The sequence below is a fragment of the Staurois parvus genome, unplaced genomic scaffold, assembly GCF_062004578.1.
Source record: "Staurois parvus isolate SC_StPar_1 unplaced genomic scaffold, SC_StPar_1.0 ptg000017l, whole genome shotgun sequence".
In the NCBI taxonomy this organism is placed as follows: domain Eukaryota; kingdom Metazoa; phylum Chordata; class Amphibia; order Anura; family Ranidae; genus Staurois; species Staurois parvus.
This window is the reverse complement of record NW_028317813.1, coordinates 18306219-18323838: the sequence shown is the minus strand read 5'-3', so window position 1 is coordinate 18323838 and position 17620 is coordinate 18306219. Positions and strand designations below refer to the sequence as shown.

The window sequence follows — 17620 nt, the reverse complement described above, 5'->3', positions numbered from 1 at the left end:
GTTGGTGGGCGGTGATGCATTTCAGAACATGCGCAATAGCTCCTTCAAAAAGACAAGCCTTGCATCAAGACCACTATTGCACCTGAGCTCCCCCTAATGCTGCTGGATGACACAGTGAGCTCCAGGAAACAGTAACAGGAGCCCTGCATTGATGTTCTATATGCCTGAGCCTTATCACCCTTTGTAAGTGGTTTTAACCATTTTTACCAATAAACATGTGGATGTACTGCACTTAGAAGCGCCTTCTTTCTCTTCTGTTCTGCCCAGAGTCTGCTTCTGCTCCTGGAAGTGCTGCTCTAGTGCCTATTTCCACTGTCTCCCTCTACTGGTCTCCAAGGCAGATGCACCCTAAGAAGTCCTCACCTATGGCAATAGGTTGATGAAGAAAATAAAAATTCAGTTTTTAGGTAACAACTGGTAGGCTTTCCTGAAGAGATGAGCTGTCAGGAATCAAGTCCTTGAGGTAAGCATGGGAGGTGATGTTGAGAGAGCTAAAAAGCAAGAGGTCTTGGGAGGAGCAAAGAAGTTGGTTTGGGTGATATTTTGAGATGAAGCTGGTGATATAGCTGGGGAGTTGATGGCTGTGTATGTGTTTGTTAGAATTTTGAATATTATTCATTGGGTGAGGACTGTGAAGGGATTGGCAGAGGAGGTGGTGGGTGGTAAGGTGGGTGAGTCTGGCAACAGCATTCATGATAGATTGAAGGGGGATAGCCTGTGAAAAGGTATGCCAACAAGGAGGTAGTGGCAATAGTCAAATCATAGTTTAGCTTTATGTTTAAAACAACCTAAATTATCCAGTCCTTGTTGTACACAAGAAAGAACAAGGGACTATAAAAGAAAAAGTGTACTACTCTCCAGCCCTCTGCTCATTTTCTTGTATACACTACATACCAAATGTTTGTGGACACATGACCATAAAATACTATATATATGAGCAAAACCATGGGCATTAATATGGGGTATGACACCAACCTGAAATTATAGGTGAGCTCTGATACCACTTGCTTGGTTGGTTCCCACAACCATTGTTATTTTTTTAGTTTCCATTAATATAAGTGTAACACCCTGCTGCAATGTCAGTTGCAGTATGTTGAAACAGACACAGGATGGCAGTGTCCTGCAACTCAGTGACACACACTCTGGTAAAGGCTTTATGGATCTTATACGCTGAACTTTTTCTTTTATAGCCCCTTGCCTTTGTTAGAAGGCTGCTAATTGGGGGACTACATTTTTCCCAGAAGAGCTGGCATGTGGGCAGAGTCAAATAAATGTGGAAACCTGAGAACAGGAGCAGAAAGTGAGAGGAGAGAAAACTGGAGAGCAGAAGCAGATAGGGAGTTGTGCTGACTGCTGGAGGACCAGGCTGCAGAGTTAATGGGAGGAGAAGCAAGATGGAGACACTGACTGCTAGCCTTGCCAACCTGTTCAGTGAAACAGTCTGCCAGCAGATGATCCGGAGCATGGTGTCTGGATAGAGTGCTGCAAGTGAGGCCAGAGAACCTGTGGGCCCCCCATCCACTGACAGAGAGAGGCAGCCAGGACCTGCTGGAAACCACCGATTAGGTGAAAGAGTTCCATACATGAGTTAAACAAGAGAACACTGACATTCTCCTAATATCTGCTACTTTTCCTGCACACAGTTGAGGACATTGCATTCACTTAACACGTGTTTCAGCCTAGTTCCCACAGTCAGTATAGGTGCAGCATAGTCCAATCATAAAGCTGACTGCACTGCACGCTTTCTGCTGGCCGGATCACACTAGTGCTCCCTTAATCATTGGCCTACCTCCTAAAGGAACTTCTACCACCACTCCTTTTGGTTACTGCAACCCAGAGTGGAGTTGCCCTTTGCCAGCAAGCCGTATTGCCAGTTTGACACCTTATTTGTCTAAAGCTTCTCAGTGCATTAAAAGGGACAACTCCCAAGTCAAGTGCCACTTAAAGGGAAAGTACTTGTTCTTCTTTCTTAATTTCCTTGCATTAATCTTTTGAGTGACTATCACCTTCATCCCTCCCTACTTGTGCACCACTTGGGCCCCAACAAGCAGGCAGAAGATTCCTCACTGAATTTCAAGGGACATTAACTATCCTAGTCAAAGAGCTCTTTTCAATCTCAAATTTAAAGCTTGCCATCAGATTCTGAGGGCCCAAAGTGAGCTAGTTCAATCTTTGGTAGTTTTCCTTGCTCACTGGGGACTAGAAACACCTCAGATTGGAGGTATTAGGTTAAAGTGTTACTAAACCCGCAACAGTAAAATCAATCTGTATATGCATGCTTGTTATACTCACTGTGGAACCTAAGGGGTTAATCCTCTGCATTGTGTATTTTTTTTCTTTGGGAGGGTGCATGTCATCAGCACTGTCCAGACAGAGGGTCAGGGGTCATGCAACCTCATAAGACAGTCAAAGTAGAATGAAAACTCCTCCTATGAGCTCTAACCAGTGCTCAGCTGGACACTGATAGAAATCACAAGACTGCAATATCTGCTAATGAGAAAAGGTATTTAGCAGCTTATATTCACTAAAATAATTGCATTTCCATGTTGTGTGTACTGTGGGAGACCAGATTTAATGAATGCAGGGTCCTGGGTTTAGTAACACTTTGCCGTTTCTCTGCTAAAAGTTGCTAAGAGTGGCAATTTCTAGTACACTCACTTATACTAAACAAACAAAAAAGCACAGCTCCAGGTTGGTTCCCCCTTCCACTACCATACGCACACTAAATCCCAGGTGCAGCAGACTCCAATATACAAACAAACAGCCGATGGCTGCACATCCAGTAAAATCACCTTTAACCACTTGCCTACAGGGCACTTATACCTCCTTCCTGCTCAGGCCAATTTCCAGCTTTCAGCACTGTCGCACTTTGAATGACAATTGCGCGGTCATGCAACACTGTACCCATATGACATTTTTATCATTTTTTTCTGACAGATAGAGCTTTATTTTGGTGGTATTTAATCACCTCTGGGTTTTTTTTTCTTAAACAAACCAAAAACCACTGAAAATTTTGAAAAAAAAAAAGTTTTTTCTTAGTTTTTGTTAAAAAATGTTGCAGATAAGTGATTTTTCTCTTTTACTGATGTGCGCTAATGAGGCTACAGTGATGGGCACTGATAGGCTGCACTGATGGACACTGATAGGTGGCACTGATGGGCACTGATGAGGAGGCACTGGTAGGTGGCACTGATGGGCATTGACAGGCATCACTGATGGACACTGAAAGGCAGCACTGATACATGGCACTGATAGGCAGCACTGACCGTCGCTGATAGGCAGCACTGACTGGCACTGTTAGGTGGCACTGACTGGCACTGTTAGGCAGCACTGACTGGCACTGATAGGTGGCACTGACTGGCACTGATAGGTGGCACTGATTGGCAGCACTGATAGGTGGCACTGACTGGCACTGATAGGTGGCACTGAAAGGCAGCTCAGATGGGCATTGATATGTGGCATTGATGTGGCACTGAAATGTGGCACTGATGGGCACTGGCAGGTGGCATGGATGAGCACTGAGAGCTGGCACTGATGGACACTGACAGGTGGCACTGCTGGGGCTACACAGATCATCAGGGCACACTGATCATCAGTGCCCTGATGATCAGTGTACATGTCCCCTCCGAGGAATGCCGATTACCGGCTCTCCTCTCCTCACGAGCTGTCAGCGTGACAGCTCGTGGGGAGAGAAATGCCGGTAACCGGCATATCCCTGTTTACATGTGATCAGCTGTGATTGGACACAGCTGATCACATCACCGAGCCGACATCTTCGGCTCTTTCCGTGGATCGGTGAGTCCGTGGGACACAGCGCACCACCGATCGCCACGCTATGTGCTCCGAGATCCACGCATGCGCAGTTAGAATGGGAGGACATCATATGACAGAACGAGAGAACCACCTTGCATCCATCATATTACTATATGGCAGGCGGGAGGTGGTTAAAGCTGATTTTACTTGGTGTGCAGCCATCGGATGTTTGTTTGTATACTCACTTATACTACTTTGTGCTGTTTAAACAAGCTTACATTCTAATATAAACATAATACCAATTCACCCTATTCTGTGTGTAAGTTTACACTGGTTAAAAAGAGTACTGTGGTGTCAGAAGGCCTTGGGATTTCAGAGAGGGATCCAGAACAGGGAGCCTGAAAATAACTCAGCGACTCCTAAGGTTTCATGTACATGAACCTACCCTTACTGCTGGTTGCGGGAAAACGCAAATCGCAGCAAAAATGCGGCAACCGCGGTACAGCGGTTTTTCTGCTTTATGCGTTTTCCCATGGACGGCGGTCAAAACGTTTCTATCCTGAATACGATTCTTCCACGTTTAGGAGAGAGATTTAACCTCGCCTAAACGCAGCAGCTCCTAAACTCTGCTAAAAGCCTATGTGTACATGGACACATAGGCTTTTATGGAGTTGAGTTTAGGAGCTTTGGCAAAAAAAAGCTTTAGGAGCTGCTCGTGTACATGCAGCCTAAGGGGGTAGTGCTACATGAGGTTGCCAAACTACTTTAGGCTATAAAATCCACCATTGGTGGATCACTTTTCAGAGGCATTTGGCAGACATATTTGCTTCTCGCCACCTTCTCGGTTATCCCTAAACCAAACAAAAAAACCATAAAAAAGACAAAACCTATAGACTCATCTCTTACAAAAGAATGTACAGCTGGTTTGGAAATTTGAGTTAATGAAAATGTAAGAAAGTTTTTCTTTAAAGAACAGGATGGTTTTATCTACAGTGCGCAAGCATTATACAGTTTTTGAAAAATGCTGATTAACATTCACATTGCTAATATGAATCAGACTGCCTTTTAGCTCTCATCCTGAGAAGTAAAAAGCTTTTCATAGTTTATCTTGGCATTGCATATTTGTGTTTCTGAACCAATTCTACATCAAAGACATCACCATCAAAAAATTCCTGACTTTACAGCAGCGACCTTATCACATGCCTGCTCTCTCTAGCAAAAGCTTAGCTTTTTAAAATTACCAAACATTCAGGGAAATGCAGTTAATTATATGTAAAGTATACAGCTATCCTGTTCAACAATGACCTTGTATTTACCCTAAAGTAGAACTATGGCATTGCATTATTTAAAAAATGTGCTTCAGCTCTTAATTATAGGTCCCAATGCACTTACAGTTTTCTCATGGTCCCCCTGCAAAGCCCCTGCTAGTAAAATCCACCTAATGCAGCTTCCTGTGATGGTGTGATAATGATGCTGCACTGCTCCTTAATTCAGAGCAGCATTGTCACCCTGATGTAGGCTGTGCCTGCTTGCATTACAGTGGGATGAAATGTTGTAGGGTGCTGACTATCAGCATGGTCAACACATTGTACAGTAAGTAGAACACCCTCAGCTCGTACTGCAACTTGAAAATGAGCAGAGATTCTCTTTATCAGGGTTGGCTGTATCAGGGTGGTCAAAATGATCACACTACTGTTAATTCTATATTTTAGGACCCTCCATATTCCTGTCAAAAACATAGGGGGTTCCCTTCCTGGGAAATTAACCAAAAATCTTGTCAAAGTAATTGGGATCAGAGGAACTACTACAACCAGCATATAACATTAACCGTAAGTATATTAATGCACACCAGTATGGAAATAATACAAGCTTTATATAAGAAAAAATAAATACTAGTACATAAAATCGATATGTATAAACAGGTATTATCAACAAAGGACCTAACAGGAATCCTGGTGAAATTGTGCACATATACCCAAGTATATACAGTAATTAATACAGACATCTCCAGATGAATGTTGTAGCAAAGCTTAGTTGCAGGGGCCCCTAAGGATTATCACAATGCGGCGTTCATGGTGTCAGAGACCTGAAGACAAGACCCTGTGATGAGAAGACACTCCAGCCATTGTCTAAGCAGCCTGGAATGCAACTTTTCACCAGCAGGAACTGTGGTGTGGCACTGGAACTCTGAGTCAGCCTATCTACTCTGCAATTTAATCCCTTCCTACTAGTTTCTAGTCTGACATGCAACTGGACCACTAACTACCAGAAGTTGTCATCAGATGCCTAACCTGGCTGCTTATGGAGCCTATAAGCAGCTGCAGTTAAACTATTAAAACATAGGAATACTTGCATAGTAGTCTCAACTACTGGTCTGGGTCAAAATACAACAGCAGCAACTCCCCTGGGCAGGATATGTGTCTGAGAATTTCTCTCTCCCTCTCTCTCTCTCTCTCTCTCCACTTCCTCCTTCTGGACTTTCCTAATCCAAACCACAGAGGTAGCAAGCACTATTACATAATTTTACATAATACTGTGTCGTTAGCACTATAGGGGGCCACAGATCCCTACACTTCCAAATCGCAATAATTGGTTGGTTCACACCTGAATCGCACAGGAACTCAGACCATATTCCTGTGTGATTCCTGTGCGACTCAGTGCAGTGTGATTTTCAGCCAATTCATTTAAATGGGCTGAAATTGCACTGGATTGCACATAGAGTAGTGCATGCACTGCACAAAAATGCACCATGCTACTGGCACTGCATTTATGATCTATGTTTGGGATATCATCAGGGATTTATTGACACCACTGCAGATCATGCGTTCTGAACACGGAGCAGGAAACACACATGGGACATGGATTTCCTGTACCACGTTCTGGTGTGAACGAGCCTTAGACCACATATAACTGAAAAAAGACAATTTTCACAAAATGTTAGGGACTTTTCACTTCCAAATGTGCACAGTTACTATTAATTTGCTCAGATTGTTTTTCTTAGGTCAGCGGGGGTACCATGGGTTATTCACCTGCCACTCCACCTCAGCCAATCAGAGTAAGCCTTGTATTCATTCAGATAATACAAAGCTTCCTGTAAATGGCTAAGCAGTGCTTAGTCTGACTAGCTTTTGTTCCAGGTACGTGATAGGAAGTCCCAGTCCTGCTTTTGGAACACAAATCTGTATAAGTGTATGTAGCTGAGACTACATACAGTTTATACAAAGCTTACAACGGGGGCACCTGTTAGTGAAGCAAATATTTTTTCGGGACCAGCTTGGTCCATCAAACCGCTTTAAAAATGACAGAAAGCTGGAGTTAGGTTTTACCATTAACCTTCACAGAAACACTAGAACCCATTTACAGGGGTCATTTAGATATTGTAGATGTGATGGTCAGGTGTCCACAAACTTTTGACCTTGTAGTGGTATATATTCTGCAGGTTGAGTTGCAGGCACAGGTCAGTTACAAAAGTGAGTGGTAGGCAGAGTTGCCAGCCACAGCTCATAGAAATGGGTCTAATGGCTAAATGGTTAGCACTCCCACCTGCCAGTATTAGGGTTGTCAGTTCAAATCCCAACCATGGCACAACCTGCCTGGAGTTTGCATGTTCTTCCTGTGCCTGTGTGGGCTTCCTCTGGGTACTCTGGTTTCCTCCCATGCCCCAAAGACAAGCTGGTAGGTAAATTGGCCCTAGTATGTATGAGTTAGGGATCTTAGATTGTACGCCCCTTGAGGGTTAGGGACTGATATGACTATACAATATATATATGTGTAAAGTGCTGTATAAATGGACAGTGCTATATAAGTACCTGAAATAAATAAATAATGAGAGACCTAAGGCTTGGTTCACATCAATGCATTTTGCATTCTGTCCATTTTGCAGTGCTTTTTATATTTTTTGAGCGCTCGTTTTTGCTGTTTTACCATGTTTTTTTCAACTTTTTTTTCCTTTTTTTTTGTTAAAGGGGAAATGTTTTTTTTTCTGGGCATAAAAAAATTGCAAAACGCAGCAAAAAACACACTACATGCATTTCAGCAGCGTGTCCATTGAACTCTATTGTGGCAAAAACGCTACTATTTGCATTTAACCTCCCTGGCGGTATTCCCGAGTGTAGCTCGGGGTAGAGTTTTAGTACCAAAGGCGGTAACCCCGAGCTACACTCGGGCTTACCATGCGGCGCTGCATAGGGAGTCCCTGCAGCACTTACCTTGTCCTTCGCTCCCACGATGTGTCCCCTGAAGCGTCCCCGGCCATCTCCTCCGGCTGATGCCGGCATCCGGCTTCTGTGTTCCGGTCCCTGTGACGTCGGGACGTACGGGCGGCGGCAGCGGCGGCGGGAAATTTGAAAATTTTAAAAAATTGCATTTTTTTCAAAACACATTTTTCACAGTAAAACATTGCTGTTTCAACCCATTTCACATACATTTTGTCCCTAGTGCTTTGTCCTGTGCCCTGCCTACATTTTGTCTGTCTTTCTGCCTGGAAACAGAGAAAAATCCATGGTGTCCAAAAAATGTCCCTTTAGGTCAAAAGCGGTTTTAGACCAGCTAGAGAACAGCGATAGTAAATCAGAACCACTTGCAGAATTGAGTGATAATGATTCGTGGGGAAATTCGTCATCAGACACTGAAAACGATTTTACGACTTTGCTCAGCAATGTACGAACTTGGCGCTCTATTTCAAATTTCAGTGTTTTCGGTTTGATTATATTATTGAATTAAATGTATTATTATTATATTATTATTTTTTATGATTATTTATTAAATTATAATTTATGATTTCGTGTTTCAAATTTTATCATACCCGGGATGTTTAATAGACTCTTGTTCGGACAGATTTCAGTGAGTTATTCCTAAAAATTACAGCCTACAATAAAAAAACTACATATTTCCATGCAAAATAATGGTACCGCTTTCAGCACCAAAAATCTGAAATAATCATACCGCCAGGGAGGTTAAAAATGTCCCCGACCCTATATAAAAATGCAGCAGCTCAAAAAAGCATAGATGTAAACGTATCCCATAGGAAACCATGTTACATAGACTGCAAAGCATTTCTGCAAAAAGCACTAAAAAACGCATTGGTGCAAACCAAGCCTAAAGAAGGAGACAGGCAGAAGAGTGTAAAATCTGTGTGCAAAAAAAAGATAACATTTTGTGCAAAGTGTATATGGCAGTGTATGACCGGCACTCTGAACCTGATACCAACCTATATAATTGGAGGCAAAAAAAATTGGTATTTCCCACAGGACCCTGATATTTCTTGCCATTTTCCACCGACAGTTGCAAGCAGGAGCGGACTGACAAGTCATGGGGCTCCCGGGCAATAGGAAATCATGGGGGCCCCTGTGTCCTCGCCAACACTCAAACCACACCAAAAAAAGCCTATGAAAGGTATCAGGAGCATCTCATGGGGCCCCCTGCTGACCCCGAGCCCTTGTGTAGTGCCCGAGTGCTCGAATGGTCAGTCCGTACCTGGTTGAATACTGAATTTACTGTCTGCTGTGAGCAACAGTTGAGCATTTCTAGTCCTCAGTTCTTGTATATGAGAATAACTCCTTTCAAACTCATGTAAGTGATAGCTCTTCTGCTCTGCTGAAGTACTACAGGATCCATCTGTAAATGACAGCTTGAATTCCTCCACACTGTAATGCACCATATGGCTTTTTTTTAATAAGAATATTATTTGTGAACTTACCTGGAGCATTTCAGAGATGCTAAGTAAGAGCTCTCCCGAGCAGCCTGCCTGGCCAGAGAGAATAACTCCACCCTCCGCAGGAGCAAAGTGTTATCCCTGATACAGCATTGAGCAGCTGCTTCATTTATTGTCAGCTGTAGAGGAAAGAATAGAACAAAATGGACAGGCTGTAATACCGAATCTGTAGAATAGAATTTATCTGTACTACATACATTGTAACAGGAAAAAGATACCTTTCTTTGGTTGACTGAAGAAATTTTAGATTACAAGAGATCAAGAACACTAAAGCCGGCCAATACACGGTTCGAATTTCGAATTAATTTTCTTTCGAAAATCTCTTTAGTGGGTCACAGAAACGGCCGATTTTTGTGTGACCATCGAATTTGAGTGATCAGGCATGTTGGAAATTTTTTGAAAAACAAACTAATTTTGAATCAACGATGGGAGAATCGTGCAAGAAATATAAAGCTGTGACCTGGAAAGAAAGGAAAATTCTTGGCCACGAAATTTCTTTTCTGTTGCAACATGAGGAGAAATTGAAGGCTTGGATGGTCGAATTTTGAAATCAATGGTGGCACCATCGCATTACAAAACGCACAAAATTTACAGTTTTTTAAAGAAAATTTGTTTGGAATTCAACCCATGTATGGCCTGCATAAGGGGTTGATTTACTAAAACTGGAGAGTGCAAAATCTGGCGCAGCTGAGCATGGTAACCAATCAGCTTCTAACTTCAGCTTGTTCAAGTAGGTTTTGACAAAAAAACTTGGAAGATGATTGGTTTCTATGCAGAACTGCAGCAGATTTTGCAGTCTCCAGCTTCAGCAAATCAAACCCTAAGCTCTCCATAACTGGCATGGCATTATACACTCACCGGCCACTTTATTAGGTACACCTTCCTAGCGCTAAGAAAATATCCCTAACACCATTACACCACCAGCCTGAACCATTGATACAAGGCAGGATGGAACCACGCTTTCATGTTGTTTACTCCACATTCTGACCCTACCATCTGAATGTGGCAGCAACCAATCTGTTCATTTTCCTCTGACCTTTGATATAAACAAGGCATTTTCGTCCACACAACTACCACTCACGGCATAATTTCTCTTTTTTGGACCACTTTCTGTAAACCCTAGAGATCGTTGTGCATGAAAATCCCAGTAGATCAGCAGTCTTTGAAATACTCACACCAGCCTGTCTAGTACCAACAACTATGCCACGTTCAAAGTCACTTAGATCCCCTTTCTTCCCCATTCTGATGCTTGGTTTGAACTTCAGCAAGTCGTCTTCATGACATCTAGATGCCTAAATGCATTGAGTTCCTGCCATGTGATTGGCTGATTATCAATTTGTGTTACCAAGCAATTGAACGGGTGTACCTAATAAAGTAGCCGGTGAGTGTACAATACCTGACATCATTCCTGACGATGATAACCGAGTATTCTCGAAAGCCCACAATATTAAAAAAAGTTTAATGTCAGCAATTACTACATTTTCATGCTACTAATAATACCTAGCATGATACATAGGATATCCTGTCCTATATATAAGAGTTCTTCAATTTTTGACAGCTTTCATACCACAATCTCTCATAACTAGTGTCACTGAGACATATTAAAGTGGTTGTAAAGGCTCAAGTTTTTTTACCTTCATGCATTCTATGCATGAAGGTAAAAAACCTTCTCTGTGCAGCATCTCCCCCAGCCCCCCCCCCTAATATTCAACTGAGGCCCCTCTCAATCCAGCGATGTGCTAGAGTCGCTGCTATTCTGGGACTCCCTCTGCTCTGAGACACCAATGGGGGCAATCACAGCCAGTGAGCCAATGAGAAGAGAGGGGGGGTGGGGCTGAGCAGCGGCTCCATCTGTGAATGGACACACAGAGCATTTTCTGGCGAGTACACATGCCTGGGTGCCCCCATAACAAGCTGCCTGCTGTGGGGGCACCCGACAGGAGGAAGGAGCCAGAAGCACCAGCGGTGGACCCAAAAGAGGAGGATCCAGGCTGCTCTGTGCAATACGTAATACATACGTATACATAAGTATAGACATGTTTGTTATTTAAAAAAAAAAAAAAACTGTACATTTTTGGCTTCATTGTAGTGAGTGGGTGTTTTGAAGAAGCTTCCAGAATTTAGGGCAGGGAGATGCAGATGACAAGTATGAATATTTATCATGCCCAGCCAATCCCTGGAAAGAGGTTTACAGAAGGTGGCTGGGAAGGGGATAAATGTTTTCAAAGCTCTGGGTGAGTGTCTTTCCTCTTCAGGGAGAGTTCCAGTCTCCTGGGTGTGGGGGAAGGGTGCTACTGCACTGAGAGAGAGTTTCTGAAACAGGACATTGTAGTCATCAGGAGCAGGAGGGCACAGACTGCTAAAGGAGTATTTGCTGGAGTGCATGTTTCTGAAGTCCTGGGTCTGAAGAAGGATCTTTTTATTTCCATCACTGAGGATCTACCTGTGGAACCTGAGTGGCAGACAGCTCCAAGGACATTGTGAGTAAAGACCTTTCTGTGGACTTTGGATGTGCTTGTGCTAGAAGGGATTTAAAGTGGCAGAGGTTGCATGGACTGTGGCTGTGCTGATAGAGTCAAAGATATACTGGCCAATCCTTGTTATGTCTAGGAAAGGATTTTTAAGGAGGTTAAAACACACCAATATTTATAGAAATGTACAATTCAATAAAAGCAGCAAATTTCACCATAAAAAGGCATGAAAAGAAGAGCGTACATGCTTGGTCAAGCACTCTTAATACACAGATGACATTTTACCAGAGATACATCAAATAATTATATTTGGACTCAAATTCAGACCAACGAAGAACATCATAATCTTGTGAAACACAATTCACTTCATCAGGAGTTTTGATGTTGCTGGCAAAGTGCCTAAAATTTCAAGTTCTTAATAACAACCCATAAAAGTAGGGGGCTGATGATTCCAGGTAACATGGAGTCAATCATCAAAGATGTCTATATGGGGGGGGCACAGAGGGGACAGCCACAAAAAAACAAGGGGAAGCAAACCAACAACACAGAGGAAAGAGTGGCTAGGTAGCAGGCCAAGGAATCAACACAAATTCCAATTAAATAAAGTATTGAATTTGTATGTTTTGTTTATATTAGTGTGTTGTGACCTCCTTAAAAAACCCAGGGGCGATTCATTTTGTACTATTATTCTTCATGGGATCAGACCTTAAAAGTGAATGCACAACATACAGTATTACATCAGGCCCAGGTTCACCTCATCACTTTACTTGAATTCACAATTTGGTGAACAGACCCAGTTAGTTATGTAGCCACCCTGTCCTAAACCGGGGTTACTAGTCACATTTAGTTCTGCTTGGTTGTAGACAACCAATTTACAGTCTACTTGTTCATTTGGGTTTTCCCCTAAATTCAGTGGTGCTGTGGTTTGTAGGTGCTGCTGATACCTCTGGTATTAGTATGAGAATTTACAGTACAACTGACTGAATATTCATGCTTCCTATAGCCAGCCTGTAGAAGCCTAAAGGCCACTGATGCCTGTGGGGGGAGAGTATAAGTATTTGAGAGGGCCAAGTGATCTCTCTCTTTCCCCAGGCTCTGTCCTAGGGAGGGTGTGTGAGGAGCAGCTGAGGGATTAGGCCTGAAGTCTAAGGCCTGTACATGTGCTTGGAGCAGAAGAAGCCTGCCTGTCCAGTGAGTCCTGGTGCTTGAGGCTCTGTGGTCTGCGAGCCTAAGGACAGGAGAGGAACGGGTGATGTTTGAGGTTGTCACTCTGTCACATAAAGTCCCAAGTGAGGAACTTGTGGAAAGCCTGGGAAAGCATCAAGATGGGATCATTGAGACTGCTGCTACTGAAAAGATTTGGTTGCTAATGAAGACGGCTGTTACTAAAAGGTACAAAAATGCTGGAACCAGCTTAAAGACTCTTTCCTGTACTGGTGCCTTTGTTTTTGTGCTATTGAGACTGCATGCCAGTAACAGGTGTTCTGAACTCCTTGTCTCCCTGGAATTGTAGTGTGAGCAATAAACTCCTTTTTGCTTGTACCTTAAATTGATTGGTGCCCATTTGTTAACATCCCGGTATTGCCTCCCTGAAATGAAATGTTGCCCCACCCCTGTCTCTGGGGGTACCACCAAGCTTTCAGGGGTCAGGGGGTACTACAATTGCATAGGATAAGCATCTGCCTTTCTTAGTGCTGATTATTTTGGCCTGTTGTGTTACAGCAAGGTTCCAGGTAGGTCCTTTTCCTGCTCTCCGATTTCCACTGCAATGAGCACACGCCTCTTCTTTCTGCCTTTCTACTAAAAGAGCTGTCCTAATAGAAGCTGCCAAGCAGTATGCACAATTAAGTCTTCTGTATCAGGCCTGAAAACAACACAGACTCAAACAAGCAACTATAAAGTCAGCTGTGGTGATGTCTATGACTATCTGTTGTCATTCTGGCACAGAGTACTTACATATTGTAGGCTGTTACTGAGCATTGCTTGACAGATTTATGCTGCAATTAAGCACAAAAATATTTCATTTTAATCTATTTTATTTTCTAAAAATAAACTTGCGATTTACACATGAGCTGTGACGCTAGTCATAAAACTGACATGATGCATGATGTCACATTTATGTCCTTCAACTTATTTTTATGTCCGTTTTAGTGTAAAAAATAGTGAATGTAAGAAAGAATGATATACAGGTGAGTGCAAAATGTTCAAGAGCCATAGTTTCACAACACAACAGTACAATTTATCCTTTCCATATGGGTTTGACTAGAGGACAGAGCATTCTGAAAGATAAAGGCCATTGGGGTTTATTTACCAAGGGAAACAGACTGTTTACTTTGAAAGGGAACTTTTACTTTGCAAAGGAATACCTTATCATGTGCAAGTTAAGCAAAAAAAAAAAAAATCAGTATTTTTACTTGCACATGATTTGATGATGGAAGACAGCAGAGTTTCACCTCATTCACTAAGCTAAAGGAAAATTTCCTTGCAACATGAACAACCTATTTGCCTTTAGTAACTCAACCCTATTGTGTTTGGTTCTTGAATCCTTTGACCCCTCTGGGCTCTTCCTATTAAAGTTTTGTAGTGTACACTTTTTTTCAGGTCGAGAAAATCAGTGCAAGGTATTGGATTTCAGTAGCTCCACAGTCTTGGAGCGATTGAGGATTTCGTCCTCCGCTTTCGTCCTCATCTTTGGAGAAATCATGGATTTCACCAGACAGAGGGAAGGATGTTAGCTCCCCACCCAAAGTCAAACCACGCCAATATAGCTCTCAGTTTGGCTGCCGGCTAGTCTGTCTATCAGCGCAGTCAATCAACCTTAAAACTGTCTCCCTGTTGTTGTCTGTGACACAGTTTGGGAGTTTTTACCTCCCTTCTTGTACCAACAGCAATTAAGGGTAAATCTCTCCAATAGGGTTATAGGCCACAGTAAAATTCTGACCAGAATTCTATTCCAACCAAATTTATTTTTGGTAACGGAAGTCCCGTCTGTCTCAAAAAATTGAGAATTTATTCCCAGCAATCAATCAGCCTCCAAATTACTTTATTCTATTACAGATAGGAGGCCCAAAGTTTGCAAACAATTAATTCGGCCATACATGGCTCAAAATTTTGCTGGTCCCTACAGAACTGGAAGGATTCCGATCCATATATGGGCAGGGAGGTTGTACAGAAGTTGATCTACCAATCAACTTTGGTACAACCGCCCTGACAGATCTTCCCCACTCAGCCAGTGCCGCAAACTATAGTCGGCAGCGCTTATGAGTTTATTCTGATGGGGGGGAAGCATTGGGGAGGATTTCCTCATCCACCTCGAATGTGTAGATGGAGGAACCAGGTCAGTTTTTTTATTCAATGGGCTGCCTAAGTTACATAGTTACATAGTTAGTCTGGCTGAAAAAAGGCAAAATTCCATCCAGTTCAACAATTTAAAAATAAAAAAAAAAAGTTATAACCCTATACCCAAAATTTTCTTTTATGTATTAGAAATTAGTCAACAGTTCCAAATTGTAAATCCAGTAATAACTGACCCCATCGGAGCTCACCACTCACTACATTTATTTAATTACACAGCAGAGTTTTGTGTGTGCCCCTGAAAAGTTTAAAGAACACTGCTCCTGTACATCCCCATTCACTCTGACTGTTACCTAGGCTGTGTGGCAAGGATAGGCTAAAAGCATTGGGAAATGAGGCTCACCTGTCATTCAGCATCTCAAAACACCACTGCAAAACCAGCTAAAAGCAAGACGTGACTATCCCAAAGGGATATCTGCAAAGTGGTCACAGATCACAGTAACTATCAGAGAGGGGTTCTCTCCCTTCCCATCAAATCTAACAGATGATCTTTAACATCTGAGAGTACTACTGGACCCAGCTCAGCCTGTTTTAAAAATTAGATTTTATTAATAATTAAAACTAAGAACTCATTAGCATCATTGTCTGCCCTGAGTACTCAACTGACTTTCAGCGGCCATGCCTCTACAACGTCCTTCAGACATCTGCTTCGTTTTGTTGAAAGTGACTTTCATTCAGTCAGTTGAACAAGCTAGCCATGAATATCAACATGAAGTTGGGCATCAAGAAACAATACAACTGTGTAACAGGTTCACTGACATGCATCCTAGTGCTACGAATGTGTACATCAATGTGAAGAGCAGAGGCCCCCCTTTCCAGTGCTGAACCAAAGAATAGAAGTCAATCAGCTTAGGAACTTCAACCCAGCTGACAGCCCCCTCTTCACTGTCACAATCCCCTGTATGTGGGTGTCTTTTGTAGCTTGAGGTCATCACAAATCATCACTGATCCTGTCCAGTTTTAACTCCAGACTAAGAATATTTATTTTCAAATGGAAGTAAGTGGTTTCAGTATTACCTATAGATTTACTGTGCATTCAAATATTTATTTCTACTGCTCAGCCAATTGCATATACAGTTGAACATGGTAACAGAAAGTTCTTGTGTACTAACATTTTAGATGTGTTTTTTTTAAACCCTCATTTGTAGCCATGTATTGTAAAATCATTTAATACTTTAAATTACAAAAACATTAAGGCTCCATGCACACAGGCTTAAAAAAACACCAATGCTCTTGGCAGAAAGAAACGATAAAAACGATCATTTTTTTCTGCACTAGCGTTTAGTATAGCATTTTTTTTTTTGGCCAGAAAAACACTCTCAAAAATGCAAAACAGAAGGATTTTTTCTCTGCCTATAAACTCTGATCTTAAAGTAGGACTGTAAGCAAAACTTTTTTTCATTTTTGATACAGTAAATGGCTCCTGATGGCTCCCGCTGCTGTCTCAGCCAATGAGGAGAGGGAGCCCTGGGATAGCCAAGACTCCAGTGCACATCACTGGATCAGGAAGGGGCTTCAGTGAGTATTAAGGGGCTTGGAAGGGGTGCTGCACAGAGAAGGTTTTTTACCTTCATGCATTCTATGAAACATTCAGCCTTCACAACCACTTTAAGGGAATTCCATTGGGACAGAACTTGTGCCCCCATAGGAAGATTTCCCCTGTATTACTTTTTCTGGGGACAACCCAAAATTTGGAATTTTCTTTTGCTTTCACTTTCAATGATAATGACAGGACAAATAGAGAGGGTGAATCTCCTTAACGGGAGCACAGACTGCAATAAAAACTGGCAAGCATTCTAATCCCTCTCCCCTCTATCCAAAACTAAAAAAAAGTTTTGTCTTTAGTTATACTTTAAAAAACGCCTCTAGACTACCTAACCACTTCAATACCGGGCACTTTTACCCCCTTCCTGCCCAGGCCAATTTTCAGCTTTCAGTGTTGCACTTTGAATGACAATTGCGTGGTCATGCAACACTCTACCCATAAAAAATGTTTAGCATTTGTTTCACACAAACAGAGCTTTCTTTTGGTGATATTTAATCACCACTGAGTTTTTTATTTTTTGATAAACAGAAAAAAAAACTTTTGAAAAAAATGTGCTTTTTTTTTCGCTTCTGTTATAAAATATTGCAAATAAATAATCTTTCTTCATAAATTTAGGTCAAAATGTATTCTGCTACATTTCTGTGGTGAAAATTAGTGTCCACAAACCATGGTATATATATCTGACAATCGATCAGTCCTGATGTACTGATGTCTAATCTAATTTCTTGAGGCCGAAAACTCCAGGATAGTACAAATATCCCCCAAATGACCCATTTTTTGGAA

General features: G+C 42.1%; 1 protein-coding gene across 1 annotated transcript in view; it reads right to left on the bottom strand.

The window, feature by feature from the left end:
- NAB2 (NGFI-A binding protein 2) overlaps positions 1 to 17620 on the bottom strand; it is a 64233-nt gene that overhangs the window by 12406 nt on the left and 34207 nt on the right. Inside the window, exon 3 of the mRNA XM_089681089.1 lies at positions 9452 to 9585. Coding sequence (XP_089537215.1) covers positions 9452 to 9585 — 134 coding nt within the window. The remainder of the gene's footprint in view (positions 1 to 9451; positions 9586 to 17620) is intronic.